At 41.7% G+C, this 24,901-nt stretch overlaps 1 protein-coding gene and 1 long non-coding RNA gene across 2 annotated transcripts in view; one reads left to right on the top strand and one right to left on the bottom strand.

The window, feature by feature from the left end:
• The first annotated feature begins 5,256 nt into the window (after positions 1-5,256).
• Positions 5,257-6,117, top strand: LOC135073819 (uncharacterized). Its single transcript, XR_010257712.1, has 3 exons — positions 5,257-5,282; positions 5,328-5,982; positions 6,028-6,117. It is a non-coding gene; the product is annotated as an uncharacterized LOC135073819 (long non-coding RNA).
• Positions 5,973-24,901, bottom strand: part of LOC135073808 (nuclear factor NF-kappa-B p110 subunit-like) — a 31,835-nt gene continuing 12,906 nt past the window's right edge. Inside the window, exons 7-21 of the mRNA XM_063968005.1 lie at positions 23,326-23,437; positions 22,854-23,044; positions 17,344-17,396; positions 17,140-17,205; positions 16,302-16,542; positions 14,854-14,897; positions 14,702-14,767; positions 14,490-14,624; positions 12,839-12,948; positions 12,432-12,607; positions 11,476-11,613; positions 10,425-10,726; positions 8,571-8,681; positions 6,949-7,122; positions 5,973-6,233 (exon numbers count right to left, since the gene is read on the bottom strand). Coding sequence (XP_063824075.1) covers positions 5,973-6,233; positions 6,949-7,122; positions 8,571-8,681; positions 10,425-10,726; positions 11,476-11,613; positions 12,432-12,607; positions 12,839-12,948; positions 14,490-14,624; positions 14,702-14,767; positions 14,854-14,897; positions 16,302-16,542; positions 17,140-17,205; positions 17,344-17,396; positions 22,854-23,044; positions 23,326-23,437 — 2,180 coding nt within the window. The remainder of the gene's footprint in view (positions 6,234-6,948; positions 7,123-8,570; positions 8,682-10,424; positions 10,727-11,475; positions 11,614-12,431; positions 12,608-12,838; positions 12,949-14,489; positions 14,625-14,701; positions 14,768-14,853; positions 14,898-16,301; positions 16,543-17,139; positions 17,206-17,343; positions 17,397-22,853; positions 23,045-23,325; positions 23,438-24,901) is intronic.

Below are 24,901 nucleotides of genomic sequence, written 5' to 3' on the forward strand. Positions count from 1 at the left end.
TCTGGCAGGGAGAGCCTTACATAACCCACTGGTTCCCCCGGGCCAGTGGGTATGCAATTTCATGCATTTCCTGACGAAAAAAAAAAGGTGCAGGTGTTATGGAGAGGGCTATGCTCGGCGTGTTTAAGATATTGAATCACAAATGAGGAGATCCGATCGCTGACATAGCAACGGATTAGCAAGCTGGAGTGGCAATGGGCAGGGCATATAGTAGGTAACGCAGAACTGACGGCCGATGGTGGGGCAGCAAGGTTCTGAAGTGGAGGCCACGTACTGGAAAACGCAGCGTAGGACGTCCACCTACAAGGTGGATCGACGACTATTGACAAAGTAGTGACAAAATCCTAAAAACGATTGTTTTTATAACAGACTAGCTTTCCGCCCGCGTGGAATTTTGTCTGTTACAGAAAAACTTTATGGCGCGCGTCCGTTTCAAAAACCGGGATAAAAACGATTGTATGGCCTTTCCCGGGACTCAAACTATCTCTATGCCAAATTTCATCAAAATCGGTTCAGTGGTTTAGGTGTGAAAGCAAGACGACAGACAGACAGAGTTAAATGGTTTGTCAGACAAAATATAGTTATCCAATTTGGGACAATAGATTAAAGTAATTAAATATTATATATTAAATATACAGGGTGGAATTTTGTAATGCCACCTGGAGGGAAAGTACTCTTAATATTGTAGATAGAAAATTTTACTGAAAGAAAACATTCCTTTATTTTTGAAAAGAAAGAGAACTGCATTCAAAGATTTTCAAAAATTTTTGGAAAATTCACTACCATGCCATACAATTTTCTGTACATAATTAAAATAATTTAAGATTTCATGGTTTTCCTTTCATTTGATTTATCAAGTTTGTTAGAGATTTCATCCTTATACTTAACCCTAACGATCGATGTAATAAAATACAGGGTGTAATTTTTAACAGATTTAAGTTGGTTCGATTCCCGGGTGTGGCAAGCAAATTTTTGGAACTCTTTGAATGCAGTTCTATTTCTTTTCAAAAATAAAGGAATGTTTTCTTTGAGAAAAATTTTCTATCTACAATATTAAGGGTACTTTCCCTCCAGGTGGCGTTACAAAATTCCACCCTGTATAAAGGAATATGGAATTAAAACACACCAATCAAAATATAATATAAATTTATTTTCATATATGTCACAACAATATTCAACAAGGTTGGTAAAATTGCTTATCATTTCTCACTTAACAATTTTAATAAAATAGAAATTGATTACATAATGTTTTTTTTTATTATTGCTAATTGATATAATATATTTTATTTTAATAATAAAGAGGCACTTGATACATTACTATAAAAGGCATAAACATTCTGCGACAGTGATTCATTAAAAATTATGTCCTATCCTATTATTGAACTCGATTCCAAAATGCCCAGATTTTTATGTACCTACATATTTTTTTCTTCTAAATCTACTATATTGTAACCTTATTTTTCCACTAATGGCTATGTAATATAACATGATGTATGGACGCACCCAAGACTGAGCTGGATCAGAGCAGATTTTTCATACATTTTTGTAATATTTATATTATAGGCCGTCCGACGTCTAAAATGTATGAAACAAGGGTCCACCCCACCCGCCTTGAATCGAAAATTTATTCATAAAAATGAGTAGTGAACAATCGTTAAATCGAGTTCGATAAAATTGATTATTGGAATCGAATACGTAGTCATGATACGTCAAATACTTAGTCATAAAATAAAAGATAAAGGCACAAGTTTGAAGTCAGCTACACCTACACGCAGCAACTTACAGCAAGCGACACGTCGCCGAGACGCACTGGTTCCGATACTTCTATGAAATACCTCTAGCTAGATGATGTATCGCTAGCAACAGAAGCACTAGGATGTCTGCTGCTGCTGAGTGGAGTAGACTACGAAGTCATACCTTTATTTTAAGTACCTATCTATAAAGTGCGAAATGTAGAAACTTAAGTAGGGGCCTACTAACTACAACTACAGAATGAAATTAACCACGACTTGCAAGAACAACACAACAACAACACATATCACACTGAACTTTTTTTACTATATTTTTTTAACAGCAGCCTTAGTTGTGTAGTATTTTGTAAATGGTTTTAGAGCTCATACACTCTTATAAATGCAGTTCGGTAAAACAATTATTTGCAAAATATAGCTAGTATGATCGATCAAATGTGGCCTTGGAGGCCAGTCAAAGTATTGCTTTGATAAATTGAATTGTTATCACAGAATTTCCAGAGCCAAGATATCGTATTCAAATTACGTTATAAATGTTGCTCGAGACTAATCAATAATTAAGTAGTATCGTATCAGTATGAAATCTGTCCGTTTGAATAGTTTTGTTTGTTAGTAAGTAAGCCTTTTAAGGCTTTTCAGTTTAGGCTTTGGCAAAAGCCAGGAGCGTCGTTTTTAACATTGTATAAATGTGGCAGTTATGTTATGAAATACCTACGGGAACCTTTTACATTAAACTTATTCTATAAATTGGCATTGTACATAGGTAAGCCATTCCTTGCGTTATAGATTGAAAGAAAAAGGAAAAGTTCTACAATTAGCACGAACTAACATAATAACGAAACTATATGTTTACCTTATATGTATAGTAGCAAAGTGGTAAACTGAAACTTGCAATAAAACTAACATAATGAAATAAGCAACATTATACTAGTGTTTAAAAAAATTAAATCAAATAAATCAAGAGGCGAATAGTCGTTCTGACTTGTATTACGTACAGTTCACATTCTGGCAACCAATTTGAGTCATAAAAATCTTAAAACTTATACAATACAGAGGTCTTTGGCCACGCACTAGTCACAGTATTTTCTAATAATTTTTGCTGCTTCATTCTGGCCTATCTTCTCAAGAACCAGAGCTAGAGTCCTCGACGTTACATTATTTTCTCCGCACTCCTGAAATAAATAAAAAAATATTAGTATTGAACACAATAAAATTGAGCTATGACGTAGACTGGTTTTCAAAAGAAAACCATGTTCGCGAACGTGGAGTAGCAAGCTTATCTGCTCGGTGAACCGACGACTTTATGAAGATAACTGATAGTGATGGCTGCATAATTTGAACCAGCGTTCCTCAGATCTTAGCGTAGATCGGCGTAGCGGTTTGCGCCGCGCATGAGACAAGCGACAGGGGCAGGAGACCGCTACCGTTATGTGATTTATGCCCGTTTTCATCATCTATCAGTAATTTTTAAGTGACTCCTGTGAAAACAAAATGCATTTTTTATGTTACCATAGGGGTCACATAAAAATTAGGGATTGACGGTGAAAACGGGCATAAATCTCTGTCTGCTGTCTCGCTTACAAACTTGCTTATACCCGTTACATTGCCGCCGCTACTTGGCATAAAGTCAAGTAACGGTCGCGGTCTCCCGTCTTGGGGGCCGTCCATATATTACGTCATTCTAAATTAGGGGGGGGGGTTGGTTTGCGAATGACGGTAAATGATAGATAGGGGGGAGGGGGTGTTTCGAAATTGACGTCATTCTTATTTATTTATTTATTGTTCACGTACAAAAAGATTATTTCTAAAAAGAAATTTCTTCCAGCACACTAGTAAGTGAGGCTGCAAATGTGAGAGGCGGCTAAGGCGCGTACAATACTAAAATAACTCATAATAAACATACATAATGCAACATAGATGTACACAAATACAGTAATAACTACAGATAAAATACTCTAACAATAGTATTACATAATAATATACACATTGCATGTTTTAATCATATAATACCCTATTTTTCTCAAATCTGCAATGTTTTAATTTTGTTAAATTGGTAATGACTAGACTAGTCGGCCGTTTGGTGTAGTGGTTCAGAACGGACTACTATGCCGAGAGGTCCCGGGTTCGATTCCCGGCCGGGCAGAAATTGAAATGATGAATTTTAATTTCTGTGACGGGTCTGGGTGTTTTCTATGTATAATATGTATGTATTTACAAAAAAAAAGTATTTAAGTATGTTTATCCCGTCGTCTAGTACCCATAGTACAAGCTTTGCTTAGTTTGGGACTAGAGGCGCAGTGTAAAATGTCCAAGGATATTTATTTATTTATTTATTTATATTTAATGACGTCAATTTTGGGAGAAGGGGGGCGGGGTCCATTAAGAAATGACGATAGGATGATTGTAGGGGGGGGGGGGGGGGTCTAAAATCGATGACGTAATTTATGGACGGCCCCTTGGTCACTTGTCTCGGTCGCTATGGGTCGGAGTACCAGGAGTGCAGCGCCTCTAGTTCCAGGTGCGAGCCAGCGCCTGCAGCCGCTGTAGCGTCGGTACCTTGCAGGTGCGAGCCAGCGCCTGCAGCCGCTGTAGCGTCGGTACCTTGCAGGTGCGAGCCAGCGCCTGCAGCCGCTGTAGCGTCCGTACCTTGCAGGTGCGAGCCAGCGCCTGCAGCCGCTGTAGCGTCCGTACCTTGCAGGTGCGAGCCAGCGCCTGCAGCCGCTGTAGCGTCGGTACCTTGCAGGTGCGAGCCAGCGCCTGCAGCCGCTGTAGCGTCGGTACCTTTGCAGGTGCGAGCCAGCGCCTGCAGCCGCTGTAGCGTCGGTACCTTTGCAGGTGCGAGCCAGCGCCTGCAGCCGCTGTAGCGTCGGTACCTTGACGTGGTAGAGCAGCGTGCGCGCCGGGCTGCGCGTGTTGGAGTACCAGGAGTGCAGCGCCTCTAGTTCCAGGTGCGAGCCAGCGCCTGCAGCCGCTGTAGCGTCGGTACCTTGCAGGTGCGAGCCAGCGCCTGCAGCCGCTGTAGCGTCGGTACCTTGCAGGTGCGAGCCAGCGCCTGCAGCCGCTGTAGCGTCGGTACCTTGCAGGTGCGAGCCAGCGCCTGCAGCCGCTGTAGCGTCGGTACCTTGACGTGGTAGAGCAGCGTGCGCGCCGGGCTGCGCGTGTTGGAGTACCAGGAGTGCAGCGCCTCTAGTTCCAGGTGCGAGCCAGCGCCTGCAGCCGCTGTAGCGTCGGTACCTTGCAGGTGCGAGCCAGCGCCTGCAGCCGCTGTAGCGTCGGTACCTTGCAGGTGCGAGCCAGCGCCTGCAGCCGCTGTAGCGTCGGTACCTTGCAGGTGCGAGCCAGCGCCTGCAGCCGCTGTAGCGTCGGTACCTTGCAGGTGCGAGCCAGCGCCTGCAGCCGCTGTAGCGTCGGTACCTTGCAGGTGCGAGCCAGCGCCTGCAGCCGCTGTAGCGTCGGTACCTTGACGTGGTAGAGCAGCGTGCGCGCCGGGCTGCGCGTGTTTGAGTACCAGGAGTGCAGCGCCTCTAGTTCCAGGTGCGAGCCAGCGCCTGCAGCCGCTGTAGCGTCGGTACCTTGCAGGTGCGAGCCAGCGCCTGCAGCCGCTGTAGCGTCGGTACCTTGACGTGGTAGAGCAGCGTGCGCGCCGGGCTGCGCGTGTTGGAGTACCAGGAGTGCAGCGCCTCTAGTTCCAGGTGCGAGCCAGCGCCTGCAGCCGCTGTAGCGTCGGTACCTTGCAGGTGCGAGCCAGCGCCTGCAGCCGCTGTAGCGTCGGTACCTTGACGTGGTAGAGCAGCGTGCGCGCCGGGCTGCGCGTGTTGGAGTACCAGGAGTGCAGCGCCTCTAGTTCCAGGTGCGAGCCAGCGCCTGCAGCCGCTGTAGCGTCGGTACCTTGACGTGGTAGAGCAGCGTGCGCGCCGGGCTGCGCGTGTTGGAGTACCAGGAGTGCAGCGCCTCTAGTTCCAGGTGCGAGCCAGCGCCTGCAGCCGCTGTAGCGTCGGTACCTTGCAGGTGCGAGCCAGCGCCTGCAGCCGCTGTAGCGTCGGTACCTTGACGTGGTAGAGCAGCGTGCGCGCCGGGCTGCGCGTGTTGGAGTACCAGGAGTGCAGCGCCTCTAGTTCCAGGTGCGAGCCAGCGCCTGCAGCCGCTGTAGCGTCGGTACCTTGACGTGGTAGAGCAGCGTGCGCGCCGGGCTGCGCGTGTTGGAGTACCAGGAGTGCAGCGCCTCTAGTTCCAGGTGCGAGCCAGCGCCTGCAGCCGCTGTAGCGTCGGTACCTTGCAGGTGCGAGCCAGCGCCTGCAGCCGCTGTAGCGTCGGTACCTTGACGTGGTAGAGCAGCGTGCGCGCCGGGCTGCGCGTGTTGGAGTACCAGGAGTGCAGCGCCTCTAGTTCCAGGTGCGAGGCCAGCGCCCTCCAGCCGCCGCTGGCGTCCAGCGCGCGCGATAGCTCCTCCACGTATAGAGGCAGGTCTGACAGGCCGCATGCCTCCTGCCAAGGAACGATAGAAACTATTGAATCAAGTAGTAAAATAAATAAAATAAATGAAAACTATGTGCGAGATGGATAAAGTAGGAGATGCGATAAGAGCGTGATCGGGATGTTCCGAAACGGTTTTATAAATGGAAATCTTGTTCACTTGTGTATCAACCTGGATTACAGCTATCAAATCTTCATCACTCGTTTGCTGTTCACCGCAGGAAACACGATCTCTAATTTACTAATGGCCTATACTATCAATACCCACTACCCACACATGATACTTCGTCGTCTTTACGAGATCCATGAAAAGAGTGAATGGGGTCCTATTCTTTTGTCCCAGAACGACATATCACAAGTGTGGCTTAATGACTAACGCCCTCTTGTCGGTTTGTCCATGGCCAGCTGACTATAGAGTAAAAGTGATGCAATAACTTACGCCTTCGTCCGCGGACTCGAACTCTTCTTCGGGCTCGTCGTCAGGCTCGGACTTGACGTCGTCGTCGAGCGGGGGCCGGGCACGCGCGCGCATCGCCGGCTTGTCTATGGCCAGCTATAGAGTAAGTAAGTATAGGTACAATGACTCACGCCTTCGTCCGCGGACTCGAACTCGTCTTCGGGCTCGTCGTCGGGCTCGGACTTGACGTCATCGTCTAGCGGGGGCCGGGCACCGCCGGCTTGTCTATGGCCAGCTATAGAGTAAGTAAGTATAGGTACAATAACTCACGCCTTCGTCCGCGGACTCGAACTCTTCTTCGGGCTCGTCGTCGGGCTCGGACTTGACGTCGTCGTCGAGCGGGGGCTCGGGCACGCGCGCTCGCATCGCGTCACGCACCGCCGGCTTGTCTATGGCCAGCTGCCACGCCGACGCGCCGTATTCTTCGCGCTTCAGCGGGTTTGCCTATGAACACACGTAGGTATAGCCTGACCAGGAACATAAAAACCCTGGCATAGAGGCGCGTCAATCGCATTTGATAGTGCAACACTGAGTACAGTCGTACCTGTGTTAATTTAATAGGCTAACTTTATGTATCAGGATTCAGCATTACGGGCTAATTTGATATTTTCATAAATTAACGAAAAAATATTATTATAGGTAACCTGGTTTAAATAAATTAAATGAAACCATCAATCGAGCTGGTAGGATTTATTTTATTATTCATCAATAATCAAATTCAGAACTTGAATATTCAACTGCAATGTCTGCTCATGAACGCTTCAAACTCACTACTTCTTTCCCAATTCCATAAAATTCAACACGAAAGTGACAAAAAATTTTAAAATAGGTAGTTGAAAGAAACCACATATAATTTTCATAGTGGACTGTACTATACGATAAACATGTCAGTCAATTTGACAACCTTTGTTGGAAACATTATTCAATGAAAATATTGTCCGAACCCTTAGTATTTCTCTTCGACAAATACTTTAACACATTGTGAACCACTTTTCTTTCACGACTATAAAAAGATTTTAGCAATTTAATTCACAAAATCAATTGCGCACATTTAAAATAAAGTTTGTTTACACTTTGACAGCAATAGACTGACATGCAAGATGACATGTCAATGAAGTTTTCAGTTACTGTTGCCATTAAAAGAAATTAGTACCATTAGTTTTCCGCAACATGGCGAGGGTTTTTATGTTCCTGGTCGGGCTATATATTAATTTATTTAATTACAAGCTTTTTGACATGACGGGATTAAGATAAGATAAACTTTATTTGACACAAAAAGAAAAAAGAAAAAACAGAACAAAGGGACTTAAAACTATACACGCATATTTTTGTGCCAAAAAGGCACCCAATAAGGATAAATAAGGATTAACCCAATGCGATGGTGAAGTAAAGGTAAGTTCAACCCATAAAGTTAATATACCAAGCGGAATAGAGCAACAAGGACTTGAGCGAGATGTCACTAGCAGCAACACTATGTGATAAAAAGATATGCGTGATGCGACGTAACAGAACCATCAGAGTATTTTTTTGCTACTATTTGACAGTTCGTTAGCACTAATTGGCACGCAAAAAATTTGAGGTCTGACTAATGAGATTTTTCAAATTTTTCGTGAGTGAAATCGTGGATGTTTATGAGAAATAGTGCTTCAGAAACGTGGTGACTGGTTCAGTGATTGATATTGTACAAAACAGTGAAATAACCCTGAAAACTGACACAAAAATGTCATCCAGTGACACCATAAAATCGCTTTCGTTTGACAGCTCGTGGTTGTTGTATTCCGAAGGAATTTTTAACTTTATGATTCAACCACTTATTTAAAAAGTTACTAGTATTGGTAAAACAGTTACGATGGCCAGTGACGTGCAACTTTGACAGCCAATTGTCTACTTACTCCCTTCTCAAGCAGCAGCTCGACCATGGCGAGAGTGTTCTCTCTCATCTCGCCGTCGCAAGCAGCTTGTAACGCTGTGTAGCCGCTCCCGTTGATGGCGTCCACTTCGCCCTGCAACAATTGTTTAATTAGAATTGAATTGACACGAAAATGCCAATATAAAAGTCGTGAACTGAATCAATAGCTAAAGCAACCTTCATGATATTTTCTCAGCCGAAAAACGTCTATCGATGAACAAAGACCTTCTTTCCAGAAGGATTTTCACAACAATCGGTTCTGCGCTTCCCGTGACCTGATGATACTTGTTTATCAGTCTACCGTTTTTTTTATCCACAACGAGGAAGCTCTTGGCCTGTATCTCACCTGATGGTAAGTGATGATCAGGCCGAAGGTGCAAGCGAGCTTCACCCGGAATCCTCAACCACGGAGGAACTGACTATCTTACCTCTATCTGCCGGAACACAACAATGCTTTTAACATTGTTGTTATATCTATACTCACCGGGTGCATGTGTCCCAGCAGCAGCGCGGCGACGGGCAGGCAGTCGTCTAACGCGGCCAGGTGCAGTGTCCCGCGTCCCGTCCCGTCCCGCTCGCCAGCAGTATGCGAGCGCTCTATACTCACCGGGTGCATGTGTCCCAGCAGCAGCGCGGCGACGGGCAGGCAGTCGTCTAACGCGGCCAGGTGCAGTGTCCCGCGTCCCGTCCCGTCCCGCTCGCCAGCAGTATGCGAGCGCTCTATACTCACCGGGTGCATGTGTCCCAGCAGCAGCGCGGCGACGGGCAGGCAGTCGTCTAACGCGGCCAGGTGCAGCGTCCCGCGTCCCGTCCCGTCCCGCTCGCCAGCAGTATGCGAGCGCTCTATACTCACCGGGTGCATGTGTCCCAGCAGCAGCGCGGCGACGGGCAGGCAGTCGTCTAACGCGGCCAGGTGCAGTGTCCCGCGTCCCGTCCCGTCCCGCTCGCCAGCAGTATGCGAGCGCTCTATACTCACCGGGTGCATGTGTCCCAGCAGCAGCGCGGCGACGGGCAGGCAGTCGTCTAACGCGGCCAGGTGCAGTGTCCCGCGTCCCGTCCCGTCCCGCTCGCCAGCAGTATGCGAGCGCTCTATACTCACCGGGTGCATGTGTCCCAGCAGCAGCGCGGCGACGGGCAGGCAGTCGTCTAACGCGGCCAGGTGCAGTGTCCCGCGTCCCGTCCCGTCCCGCTCGCCAGCAGTATGCGAGCGCTCTATACTCACCGGGTGCATGTGTCCCAGCAGCAGCGCGGCGACGGGCAGGCAGTCGTCTAACGCGGCCAGGTGCAGCGTCCCGCGTCCCGTCCCGTCCCGCTCGCCAGCAGTATGCGAGCGCTCTATACTCACCGGGTGCATGTGTCCCAGCAGCAGCGCGGCGACGGGCAGGCAGTCGTCTAACGCGGCCAGGTGCAGTGTCCCGCGTCCCGTCCCGTCCCGCTCGCCAGCAGTATGCGAGCGCTCTATACTCACCGGGTGCATGTGTCCCAGCAGCAGCGCGGCGACGGGCAGGCAGTCGTCTAACGCGGCCAGGTGCAGTGTCCCGCGTCCCGTCCCGTCCCGCTCGCCAGCAGTATGCGAGCGCTCTATACTCACCGGGTGCATGTGTCCCAGCAGCAGCGCGGCGACGGGCAGGCAGTCGTCTAACGCGGCCAGGTGCAGTGTCCCGCGTCCCGTCCCGTCCCGCTCGCCAGCAGTATGCGAGCGCTCTATACTCACCGGGTGCATGTGTCCCAGCAGCAGCGCGGCGACGGGCAGGCAGTCGTCTAACGCGGCCAGGTGCAGTGTCCCGCGTCCCGTCCCGTCCCGCTCGCCAGCAGTATGCGAGCGCTCTATACTCACCGGGGGCATGTGTCCCAGCAGCAGCGCGGCGACGGGCAGGCAGTCGTCTAACGCGGCCAGGTGCAGTGTCCCGCGTCCCGTCCCGTCCCGCTCGCCAGCAGTATGCGAGCGCTCTATACTCACCGGGGGCATGTGTCCCAGCAGCAGCGCGGCGACGGGCAGGCAGTCGTCTAACGCGGCCAAGTGTAGGGCCGTGCGTCCCGCAGCGTCGCGCGTCCCACAGCCGGCTCCGCCTGCCAGAAGTATGCGGGCGCTCTCGACGCTCTTGTATATGACCGCCAAGTGCAGGGGCGTTTGTTTCTCTGCAAACCAAATAAATTATCTATCTATCCTTAGCATTTCGGGTTCCTCTTCGAACATAGGCCTCGTCTTCAACCTGCCAACGACTTCTGTTCCTGGCCACTTACATCCAGTTTAAACCAAACAAATAAATTGCTCTAAACAACGATTACCATACGCCCCAAACTCACTAAAATAGAATTCGAATTCAGTTCAGTGTGCTTACCATGAGTTTACGTTAGGTGTGCTCGCTACCGACTGCGTAAAAAATGACATTCAACTTTGTCGGCCGTTTGGTGTAGTGGTTCAGAACGGACTACTATGCCGAGAGGTCCCGGGTTCGATTCCCGGCCGGGCAGAAATTGAAATGTAGAATTTTAATTTCTGTGACGGGTCTGGCTGTTACTATGTATAATATGTATGTATTTAAAAAAAAAAGTATATAAGTAGTATATCCGTTAAGCTAGCACCCATAACACAAGCATATTAATTGCTTACTTTGGGGCTAGATGGCGCTGTGTGAGATTGTGAGATTGTCCAAATATATTTATTAGATATTTATAATGTATTACAAATTGTACAGCGCCGCTAGCGGATACATTCAATAACTATAAAATGTTAATAGGTTTTTTTTGTCTCTAGCGAGCACACCTAACGTAAACTCATGATAAGTTATACATACTCGTGAATCAAATTATTATTTATTGGAATAAAGAACTAGATTTTAGTTATCAACTGACGTTCTTACAATGGGCTATAAGTTATAACTTACCGTTGTTGCAAGCGTCGAGATCGTGCGGTACGTTATTGCTCTTGAGCGCAGTGAGTAGTGGTTCCAAAGAGTTCTGGTAAATCACGGCGTAATGTATCACGTTGTTGCCTTCGCTGTCCTCGATCATTGGATTGCACCCTGGACAATACATGATCATGTATTATTATTAATTAGTATACAGTAACCACGAAGCATTAATGTAGGTACTATTTAGATCAGTGGTTCTTAACCTTTAAGTCACGAGGGACCGTTTTACCAAATTTCTGTCTTGTCGGAGACCAGTTTTTTTTTTTCAAAATCCTATGAAAGAGGAGGTCGATTTCTCGCCCACTGTGCGCCGTTTGCATTGTGTTGACTCGACTCATCACGTCACGTCACTTGTTTATTACTATGTCGTCGTGGACCACTTGGAATACCTCCAGGGACCACCAGTGGTCCGCGGACCACCGTTTAAGAACCACTGATTTAGATAAAGCAGGTCGTCACATTTTTCTGCTCAAAGTTAGTATAGTGTCCCATTTTTGGTCTATTCCACTGTAATCATCTGGATTTCATCACCCAGGTGATCAAAATGGACTTCAAGCGATAGTTTGGTGTCCTTTGATCACCCATGGATAAGATCACCTAGGTGATCAAAGTGGACGTTTTATCCGTGCGTGATCAAAGGACACTAAAATGTCGTCTGAAGTCCACTTTGATCACTTGGGTGATCAAATCCAGGTGAGTGGAATAGACCCCTTTTTCCAGGGCTTGAGGGAACTTTCGCCCAGCACACACTTTATTTAGGTCGCAGTTTTATTTTGGTCTTATAAATAATATGATTTATAAATGAATTTTAGAACAATATTTTGTTCCCAAGTTTACCAACTCTTTCCTTCCTCCAGCATTTAGTAAAAGTCCAATATAGAACAATATTTAAATTCCTACTAGATTTGAGATGATGAACTAAAACTTACCTTTAGATACAAGGAAAGACACGGTTTTCGGCATATCGTACACCACGGCTAAATGTAGAATAGTTTGCGACTGATTGTTCGTCAAATTGAGCAAATGGGGCATCTTCATACTATGGATGAGCTTGACAATGTAATCCAGGCTTGGCTGCTTGCTGCACAATGTCATATGGAGAAACCTAAAACAACGCATAGGTTAAGAATGCAAACATAACGCATAGATAAAAAAATTACAGGTTACCCCAACGTTTTTACAAATACATAAAACTTTTTTTTTCAAGTGTTACCACATACAATACATTACTATAAAATGTTGCCAACTTTGGAAAAATGACATTTGAAAAAAAACGAATCATTTAATTTTTAAGTCTATTTTTATGTCATATATTTTATTCTTTAAAAATACTTACGTGTCTCCATTGGACAGCCTCATTTTGAAGAGCCTTTCAAGTTTCTCTTTGACTATTGGCCTCTTGACATTTGATTTGTCCCTTATCATCTCGCACAACTCCTTAACCAGCTAAAATGACGTAACCATGACAAAACATAATTTTGAATATTTCCGCTTAACTAATAAACCACTTGCCTAACAACTTTACAAGACATCTACTATTGATCTACTTACAGTACATGATCACTATGATATAGTTACGATAGTGTACTTTTGTGATACATAATATGAAATGAAGTGAAAGGATAGTGCCAATCCATGTATGGAAGTTGGAACAAGTGCCGCCCAGAATGAAACCATAGTGCATTTGTTCCTCAGGCCAAAAATAATGTATTGTGTAAACCGGAGCGCACTAAAGTCTATCCCTGGAGTTAAGAGAAAAAAAAGAGTTTTGTTTGAATTTTATTTACTTACGAAAAATAATCGATATATGAGTACTACGCACAAGATCTCGCGATTGTGGCATCATAATAACACGCGCTATGTTGAACTTAACTGTACTGCAATCCGTACACCTTACTTTGGCATTATCCTTTGTTTTTGTTCAATTTTGACCAAGATTTGGCAGTTATTATCTACAGATAGAAAGCATGGGTGGGCGAGAAATTCACATTACGTATTCATTGCGTTGGCGTGCGGAATGGGATGATGACTCGGTAAAGGTTCAGTCAAAAAAGAATTTCTAATTCATTAAGGTTCAGACAAACCAACGCGATCACACGCGATCAGCCGACGTGCAGCGATAGCGATCGATGCATTTAAGTCTGATCGCCATCGCTGCACGTCGGCTGATCGCGTGTGATCGCGTTGGTTTGTCTGAACCTTAATGAATTAGAAATTCTATTTGGTCCGTCATACAGATAATGTCACAAAAAGTATGCTGTCGTAACTATATCATAGTGATCATGTACTGTACGTAGATCAATAGTAAATGTCTTGCAAAGTTGATAAATAAGTGTGCCAAGAGTTAATGAAGAACTACTCAACAATATATTTTGGCATAAGCACGACACTGCCATCAACTAACGATATCATATGTAGATGATATACCTGAAAATTCCGACACAGTTCGAGCAAGCTGCAAGGTCTGAGACTTTACAGCTTGTCTACTAAACGTAACAAATAATTTTAAAAACAAGCTTTAATATTGAATTTAGTGTGATATCTAAAACTTTATTTTTCAAACCCTTTCTTAGATACCCATATCAAGGGGTTAAGAAAAAATATGTTTAATCCGCCATCTTGGAGCGAGGGTCATATTTAAAATAATACAATACCGAGTATTGCACATTGCAAGTTAAATGAAAGCTTGTAAATGAGTAACTTATGTAAGTAAAACTATAATTATTTCTGAATGATGACATACTATCAATATTAGACTAGAAGTCTCAGTACTAAGCATATTATGCTTTATGTGTAGTGAGTGAAGTAGAAATTACCGTTACAATATAAAACAGTTCTGTATAGCACAACGTGTTTAACTTTAAATAGTATTAGGAACAACAATAAGATAACAAAAAATAGGAATAAACTAAGGAGTTTCTAAAATAGATATAACAACTAGACAAGATGTCACAGTGTCATTTGTATTTATTGTTGTTGTCCTTTACCTTTTTAACTTCAGCCCCATCCTCTGCTTTGTAGAAAGCAGTATATTCACCAATGCCTTTGGGTTTGTCCACGGGATTTGATACCTTTTCTTCCTTTTCGCCAATTCGTTGCTTTGATGCCGTTTCATTTGAGCTCTGATAGATACATTCAAATATAAGTTTATGTAGAATAAAACAAGTTATTTGAATATTTTTTAATCAATAAAACTTACGTTTCCTTTCCCGGAGTCACTAGACAACAAAGAACGCACGATATCTATACTGTAGGATGAGCCGTGCTGTAAATGAAAAAAGATTTATCATTAGGAATTATACAGGTAGCATTTAAAATCTGTCATTATTTATCACTTAAATAAATACTCACTGTTTCTCCGATGTCCGTCACACTGTCGGTGAACTTTAGGTATTCTGTAAACAAGGATAAAATTCGTTTAACCGCATAAAAATATGAACTAGGTACTGATTAAAATGTGATTCCCCGCGATATAGTTCACAATGTTTATTGCCAAAAGATAAGATAATCTACAAAATGGTTCACAACTGAAACTATGAAAGTCAAAATACTTGCATAATACCGGTCATAGACATATGACGTATAGATTCCCTAAAACTACGTGTTATGGAAGGTCATTTTCAAAAACATACAAGTAAAAAGGCGGCCAAGCTTTCTGTTGTGATACATTTGTACTAAGAACTGTCGTCCATTATTTGAGCTATACCAGGCCTGTTCATCTCCGCGAGTTTACATCGAAAACAAAACACGCACGATGGCCCACCTACAGGATACTATTCGACAAGGCCTCACCTCACATACGAGCGAACATTGACTCGCGCAGGCGTATTTTTGTGTATGATGGAAGAAAATAAAGAAAATGGTGTACTAAATACTGTGCAGTATTTAACTGCCTAAATATTAATAAATACACAGAATGTACTTTTTTAAGTTGCCTCAAGACACTGAGAGGTAAATAAGTAGTTAATATTATTCATGATAATTCATGCTAAATCATGTATTTCCCCCGCCATTTTCCGCAGTTTGGCACCTCACGTCACATCATTTTACCGAAGTCAGCCCTATAGCTTCGGCGCCATTCGGCGCAGTGCCGATCACTGACGTTTGTCAACAAAATGGTGCTCGACTCTTGAGACAGGCTAAATTACACCATATTGTTAATGACATTGAGTATACATTTTTTTAAATACCTTCGCGAAGTTAAACTTCTGTACGTAGTACTTATTATTATTCTGTGGCTATACCTACTTATTTGCAAAAACAGTTTTAAACATATTTGCAAAACACGTATGTAATTGCTTTCTAAACTTTCAAAAAATAAAGACATGTGACTTTTATAAAGCAACTGGCCATTCGTTTGGAAGCTTGGCATGGAGGGGCAACCGTATAATATGACCTCATCGAGTTTACTAAAGCTACTCAGAGACGCGCGGGGTATTTACTAACGGGGAGTTTCTTTCAAACTTACCAGACTAATCGGCAGGGTGATTCGTCGTTTGGAAGCGATTAAATAGCGCAACCAGGCGATATGACTCTTTAAGCTGGTGAAGATAACGCATTTTTACTCGAGCGATTCGAATCGCGCGATCGTGAGATACTAGAGTTCATACATTCTTCCAGCTCATTTTATGTTACCATACCAGTCAGCAGATTGATCCGTCCTTCGGAGTTAATAGGCGAGATAACTAACAGGGCAGATATGTATCATCCTAGACTGCATCCCACTTAACCAGGTGCGATTGTCAAATACCGCTGCTTGTTATGCATAAAAAAAAAATTCAAACTTTTTTCTTACTCACCAGACCAGTCAGCTTTGCAGAAGCGTTCCTTTTCTTCAGCCGGGATGCTAGGGTTGTCTTTCAGCAGGCGATCCAGTTCCGTAGAGTTCAGCTGTAGGTCTGGTGGGTCAGCCACACCTTGAGGCATCATGGGGCTATCATAGAACTGGGTGGAGGGACTGCCTTCCGCGCGCATTCCGTATAGTATCGCTTCGCCGAGGTCGCTGGAGCTACTAGGCGACGCGTGCGGTATTTGAGGCAGCTGGAATTTTGACAATAATGTTAATAACTAGCTTTTAAGAAATCCTTTAGATCTTGGCTACATAGGTGTAGCAGTGTTGGGGACGAAGTGGGAATAGTCCTGTAACTTTAACACACGACTTGGCCCGCGTTAATTTCGGTGTGTCACAGAAAGTTATCGCACGCGGGATGCACGCCTTTTGAAAACCGGGATAAGAACTAATGTGTTTCTCTGCGTCTTAAACTATGTGTTCTCAAAATCTGTTCAGTAGTTTTTGTGTGTAAGCGTAACAAATAATAAATAAATAAACAAGTAGCGTTTGTCCTAATCAAAAACAATTTCATATTACTAACAAGAAAATGTATGATTCCCGTAAATTGAATCTGAATTACAATCTAGATCTAAGCAAAATAATTTTGTTAAAATATTTTTTTGAAAATTGTAATTTGTCATGTGTTTTATAAAATAAAATAAAACTTTCAGCTAACTTTGCGCATAAGGACCTAACTCAGGTACATATCCTAGGTCCCGTGCATCTCTATACCGAAATTTTAAATTTAAAATTGATACAGTCAGACCGTCATCAGGAACTTCCCATGTAAAATAGTAAACAATTACCTGAGGTATAGTACACATCTGCACGTCATGAACCAGATTATCATTAGCATTTTCATTGGCGTGTTGCTGCAACATAGAAATATTTATGCCATTAATTAACAAAACAATTATTAATTTAACTGGTGCGTCACTGAAACTTATATCGCAGGAACGTTAAGTACATGACGAATAATATTATATTTCTATTAATAAAACAACACTCACATTCATGTATAATAGAACGGTAGCGGGCACTTCGCCGTTGCTTTTGAGGGAATCTGAAAGAGCAAATTATGTAATTTAAAACAGTAATTTAGCTGTCAACCCTTTACGGTAAATGCAGATTGACATTATGTCTTGATTTTCGATCTAAAGACAACGGGCTTACAATTAAAAATGTGGTGGGTAACTTAGATTAAATTGATCTATGGTTCAGCTAAGGTAGGCACTCGACATAAACGGAAATATCACATTCAACAACTATTGATTGCTTTTCCCGCTTATGCGAAGACGATAAAGTTCTAATTACTACAGTACCTCCTATACAGGGTGGAAACGATAAGTGATCTCACTCGATTATTTATAAACTATACAAGATTTCGAAAAACTGGTTACTGATCCTGAAAGTGCTTCACGAGCTCTTTCAAACGGTACCAATAATAGGTTACAGAATTAACTGGATCTATCCGAAAATTCAATGTTTTCAACCTCCCTACTAAATGTATGCCAGCCACACAATATTAGAAGATTTAGAAGTGTTAATTTTTTTTTAATTACATAATAAACACTTACAATGAACTCGTAAATTCCATTCTTATTTAAAATTATTCATGGAAAACATTGGTTTTAGGCTTTACTTGCTATAACATTATCAAGACATGAGCGCCATGACTGTGGCAGTACTAAATGTATAAAAACTGGAAACATTGAATTTTCGGATAGATCCAGTTTATTTTGTAACTTATTATTGATACCGTTGGATAGAGCTCGTGAAGCACTTTCAGGATCAGTAACCCGTTTTTGGATATCTTGTATAGTTTTTAATATTATGTGGTTTTACTAAATGTATAGAAGCTGGAAACATTGAATTTTCCGATAGATCCAGTTTATTTTGTAACCTATTATTGGTATCGTTGGATAGAGCTCGTGAAGGACTTTCAGGATCAGTAACCAGTTTTTGGATATCTTGTATAGTTTAGAAATAATCGAGTGAGATCACTTATCGTTTCCACCCTGTAGATAATATGTTATACTCAATATTTCATAAAAAATGAATATCGTCTTTTTCATCAGTAGTGCTTGTATGAAATATAATAAAAAAACAACAGTTTTTATGACTATTCTTCCCAATGCCATACACACGTATTCACTTCATCACAACGTACGGTGATTCATATTTCCAAAAAGCTTTAAAAAAAAATTTGAAGTTTCAACTTGCAGTAAATTATCGGAGTCCTTGAGACTTACGCCCGTATTCACAAACATTATTATGAGGCGTCCCAGTGCGCGTGGACGCACAGGGTGACACACGAACTAATCAATAGCCACAACCAATAGCCACGATATCCCAACGGTGAAGTGGTCGGACTGGCCGACTCGAGATCCGAGGAACGCGGGTCCGAATCCCAACGCCGCACAGTGGTCTGAAAATAAAGCTCCCATACCATAGAAACTTAATGTCAGAAATTAATAAATAAAAATATGCATTGTGTTTAGTATACCTCCCTTTGTTTTACTAATATAGTATGAAGGGTATGAGTAGCTCCATGTGTGAGAAAAAAAATATTTTAATTTTTTTTGTATGGAAAAAAACACTTAAAATGGATTTTTTTTAAACTGAATAGAACTGAAGGGCTGGTACTCACATGAGCTATTGCACCATACATGGCGATCAAGATGACATACAATTCTTGTGCCGTTGGGTGCCGCTTTGCACGTAGCAAGCTTTGGAAATTTTGAATTTTCGGTAGGTGATATTTCAAGTTTTGATGTTATTTTATGAAGTTATTAACCGCTTTCAATACGAGAATAGTATGTAAATTAATACTCATATAACTAGGAATATACTAGGGATATTTTTAAATAATTTTTATTTTGAAAATATAAAAAAATAAAAAGTTTAATCATTGAATGAAGTAACCAACCAGTTGGTTGACATTGTTATTAGTTACTAACCTGCTACTAGTTACTAACCACTGACATTGTTATTAGTTACTAACCTGCTAATGTCGTTTTAATAAAAATAATATAAATAAATATTGATTAAATAAACAACTTAAAAAATCGAAGTGCCTAATAGGCCAATAGAATTACATTTGAAATCGGAAATAATTCCTACAAAAGATTTTATTGTTTTAATGGCTTCATTTGTTACCCATTAAGACTATCCTAAATTTTCGACTTCGACGGAGTTGTGCTTAAGTGGTGGGGGCCCCCGAAAGGGGCGTTTTTTCGGTTTTACGGTTATATCGCGTAAAGGACTTACCCTATCAAAAACTGGTCTTCATGACGGTTGAAGGGCATTTAATAAGACTAAATTCATATGTTTTGGACAAACCGTTCTCGTGCTTATCTTCGAAAAAGTACAAAATGTACGTATAATTAATGATCCTCTCCACGTCCAATGGCTCGATACCCGCAGGATTCCAAGTTTTGAAAAGGACCGCCTCAACCAGTGTAACCCTGTCAAGGCTTACGAGCTGGATGCGCCTATCCTTGTTCGTCCCAGCCATTCGATACCGTTGCCTAATCGATGCCTGGTAACACAGAGTTGTTCAGGAGAGTGCAAGGAAGAGGTGCAGTAACCGCAGTTAAGGAATGGCTGGGACGAACAAGGATAGGTACATCCAGCTCTTAAGCCTTGACAGGGTTAAACTGGTTGAGTCGGCCCTTAACAAGGCTTTAGAGCCTGCGAGTGACGAGCCATTGGACGTAGAGAGGTTCATTAATTATACGTACATTTTGTACTTTTTCGAAGATAAGCACGTGAACGATTTGTCCAAACCATATGAATTTAGTCTTATTCAATGCAGGATTAATAAATGCCCTTCAACCGTCATGTAGACCAGTTTTTGATAGGGTAAGTCCTTTACGCGATATAACCGTAAAACCGAAAAAACGCCCTTTTCGGGGGCCCCACCACTTAAGCACAACTCCGTCGAAGTCGAGAAAGACAATGCCGGAAATTGGCGTTTTTTTATTTGTTGCAATTTCTTACAAAACTTGCGCGCAAAAAGCAAATCTAGTATGTAAATCTTCAAACTTCTAACGCTCGTAACTCAGTTCAGACTGAGTTTAGAGGTATACATGTCATAGTAAGTTTGGTTTATTACACTATTTGTAATCAAAAAACAAAGTTTGGTCGATAGCAGCGCGAAAAAAAAAGACGCCACCTTCCATACAAAATCTGGCATTGCCATTTAGGATAGTCTTAATGGGTAACAAATGAAGCCCTTAAAACAATAAAATCTTTTGTAGGAATTATTTCCGATTTCAAATGTAATTCTATTGGCCTATTAGGCAGTTCGATTTTTTAAGATAAATGTAATTCTATTGGCATATTAGGCAGTTCGATTTGTTTAGTTTTTGAAGTTAAAAATCGAACTTTTTAAGGTTGTTTATTTAATCAATATTGATTTCTATTATTTTCATTAAAACGTCATTAGCAGGTTAGTAACTAATAACAATGTCAGTGGTTAGTAACTAGTAGCAGGTTAGTAACTAACAACAATGTCAACCAACTGGTTGGTTACTTCATTCAATGATTAAACTTTTTATTTTTTTATATTTTCAAAATAAAAATTATTTAAAAATATCCCTAGTATATTCCTAGTTATATGAGTATTAATTTACATACTATTCTCGTATTGAAAGCGGTTAATAACTTCATAAAATAACATCAAAGACTTGAAATATCACCTACCGAAAATTCAAAATTTCCAAAGCTTGCTACGTGCAAAGCGGCACCCAACGGCACAAGAATTGTATGTCATCTTGATCGCCATGTATGGTGCAATAGCTCATGTGAGTACCAGCCCTTCAGTTCTATTCAGTTTAAAAAAAATCCACTTTAAGTGTTTTTTTCCATACAAAAAAAATTAAAATATTTTTTTTCTCACACATGAAGCTACTCATACCCTTCATACTATATTAGTAAAACAAAGGGAGTTATACTAAACACAATACATATTTTTATTTATTAATTTCTGACATTAAGTTTCTATGGTATGGGAGCTTCATTTTCAGACCACTGTGCGCCGCTCGACTATTGTGGTGCGCCCACTCGTAACACAAGCTTATTTAGCTTACCACGAGGCGCGAGGGGCTAAAGGGACTATTAGTAATTTGTGCAATACAAATTGCTAGTAATCTTTAAAAAAAACACAGAGCTCCATTCAAGGCTGTGCGTTCGATTTGCTGATTCACTTAAGCAAGCATCGTTTGTGAATACGGGCCTTAATGTTACATGTGAAGTGACATGTTTTTTGGAGCCACTTGAAATCCAAAGGAATTTCAAAGACAAATGCAAGCTCTTGAAGTGTCGGCTCCACAAAAAAGGCATAATAATTTGATAGTAACTGTTAGAAATGCGTACAAGCTCTAAAATATAACTTCATTGGTATTATCCAAAAACGAATCATCAAATTGCCAATAATTGCAATTAAAATAACCACAACAGGCCACGGGACTTTTTTCTCCAAAAAGAACCGAATATTATGACATGATTCATGATCATGATTCCCACAGAGCACGGAATCGCCCTGTGATGATTCCCGTCGAACCGAGGCTATGTTACCTCCTTAAAGCATTGAGAAATGTTCGATAGAAATGTGCACCGTATGCCCCAAGGCATTGGCACCTAATTAGATAAGCAAAGTGTTTTTAAACAAAACTCTTTGCATAAAAATAAATACAAACAATAATGTGCTAAGAATGGTCTCCGGCTTTGCATATTTATGGAGTGACTAGCGGCTGCCCGCGACTTCGTACGCGTGGATCCCGTTTTACCCCCTTAGGGGTGGAGTTTCGTAAAATCCTTTCTTAGCGGATGCCAACGTCATAACATCTACCTGCATGCCTTTCAGCTCGATCCGTCTAGTGGTTGGGGCTGTGCGTTGACTTACTTGACTTATGGTCCTATGTCCCCTAGATGGGGCAGAGGGCGTCCACAACGTTAATAGATCACTATGTCAGTCAGTCAGTTTTATATATGTATTTAGATTTATATGCGAATTGGGACTCAAATTGTTTAAAAATACTCTATAAACATAACCGTTTGGCCAATTCTTATGTATGTGTATATTCAGCAGGTCTGAGAAATAGGACGTAAAGTATTTATCGTACCCCTAAGCGATAAGGGGTTTTCACGCGCACGAAGTCGCGGGCACAGATAAAATATGTTAGGTCACACTTCCAAGTTACTCACACAATTTGTTTACGGGACGATCTTTAGCCGGCCCGGTGCAAAACGCCGGCAATCCTTATTCACAATCAAAGTTTCTACCTCACTCGTTTCTTTGCCAGCTTTAATGACATCATAGGAACAATCAAATGAAATACGAGTGTAGAGGGTCTTTTTACAATAAAACGCCTGTAAATTCCTACCCAGAAATGCCTATTCACTCTCGCCTTGAGACCCGGATTACAGTGTCTAGGAAAGACATCAGCAGGCAGCGAGTTCCAGTCCAGTCCTTAGCTGTTAAAAAAGAGATAGCGATAAAAGAAATTTAACTTACTCGATGAGCTGTAGGATGAATATGGAGAATTCGCCTTCCTTTTCTTTCCGGGTGTGTTAGACCGTCCGCCATACTTCTCCGGTTTGTATTCGAACTCCTTCGGCTCGCTCGTGCGCCCATCGGAAGGCCGCACTAGTTCTATGTACACCTTCTTGGCGCTCGTTATGTTTTTATCCTTGTATGGGGGGGTACTGTGGACAGAAGAAGAGGTGAAAGATACCAACATTTACATGTCAATCGAAGGAAATTATTTTTGGTTTGTTGCCTATTAAAATTATTTAGAGAAAGCAAAACAAATCTCTCTGTCAATCAAAATAAAGTTCTATATCAAGAAAAAGTTTGGTGTTTTGTTGACGTCCTTGACAGCGAAAATACTCTGTTAAAATTGCTACATTAGAAGTTTCGCGGCAAAGGTGTGGCTATTGGAGCAAAATAATGTTAAAATAAAGAATATATTATAAAAGTACTATACCTAAATACAATAGCGTATTGATGGTGTACATCGCTCTGCAAGAAACGTCCATTTGCTGTCCAAACTACCTCTCCACTGTCGTTCAGTTCAAACAGTCTGACCAAAACGTTTTCTAGAATGGAAAGAAACACGAAAGTTCTATTAATTTCTACACCGTAAGCTAAGTAGTTAGTAGGTGTGCCTGAAGAAATTATCAACAATACAGTCACCATGCATACTAATAAAATCAACTGAAATTACAAAAGGATACAAAATTGTGGTCGATTTCATTTACTTCCTTATTCTACTTTTAGATTAACTAACAATCAACCGTTTGTACTAAATGTTTGTCAAATAGTTGTTACAAAAATTAATTGGTTAGTAATACAATTTTATCTGTACTGTGATGAACAATATCATGGATTGTATTCCTGTCATATCTATCCCGTCATTTTTTTAGATAAATGAGCACAGTTCCTGTTCAGTTGTGCTAGTGAGTTATACCACAGAATAATAATAAGTACTACGTAGGGTAGACCGGGGACAATAGTACCATTTTTTGGATTTTGTTCAATATTGAGAAATCTAATGAAATATAACTTATTCTGTTAGGATGCTGTAAAAACTAGACTCTTAAGCTACAAATTTAAGCATGCAGAGTTAAATTATTCTTTCGAATACTTAATGAAAAACGAATTTGAACTGTACGATGCCTCATGTTACAATTGACCCCTACAACGGGTCAATTGTACCAATAATATATGAGGCAATAAAAGTAGTTATGTTTATCTAATCATCACCTTTATTGGTATTCTGTACTCTTAATCTCCTACAATCATCAGTCTTTATTAATTGAGATCGAAAATATTTAGGAAAAAGTATGAAAAATCATCACTTAAGTTTAAAAACAAAACAATAACTTTTCTTCCATAAAAACGAAAAAACTAACTGTTTCTACATAATATGCCATCTATTTGGCTCGGATATTGCTTCTGAAACAACAATAAGCATAATAACAATGATAGAAATATCAAAACTGAAAAATCTATTTTTGTATGAGGGTACAATTGACCCCTGGTACAATTGACCCTGATTATTTATACCTACTACTGCTTCGACCTGTTAAGATTTTTTCATAAGCCTGTTCATAAAGGAATAGATCCGTTGATCCGCTATCCGTACTTTTGACTCTACGCCGAGGCATCTAAAACAAAACGTTCAAATACTTAGTTACTTACTGAATTAAGCTAAAATGTACATTTTCAGAAGGGTTTTAGAAACCCATATTAAAATATTTTAAGTAGGCATTTAGGTACTATAACCTTTTTATCGACATCTACCTACTTATTTAATAAAACACGTTAAGTAATGTATTTAATTAATGCTTAATGCATGCAACTATGAATGAGCCTAGACTATTTCAGTAGGTAGGTATGCCTAAAATTGTAAAAATAATAACCACGTGAATGTTTTATAATAACTTATTTTATTATAACCAATTTAAAATAGTATGTAGTACCTAAGTATAAAATAAGGTTCCGGGGGTTAATTGTACCACGGGGTTGATTGTACCGCTACAATTGACCCCATGGAGACT

This window comes from Ostrinia nubilalis, chromosome 8, assembly GCF_963855985.1.
Source record: "Ostrinia nubilalis chromosome 8, ilOstNubi1.1, whole genome shotgun sequence".
Lineage (NCBI taxonomy): Eukaryota > Metazoa > Arthropoda > Insecta > Lepidoptera > Crambidae > Ostrinia > Ostrinia nubilalis.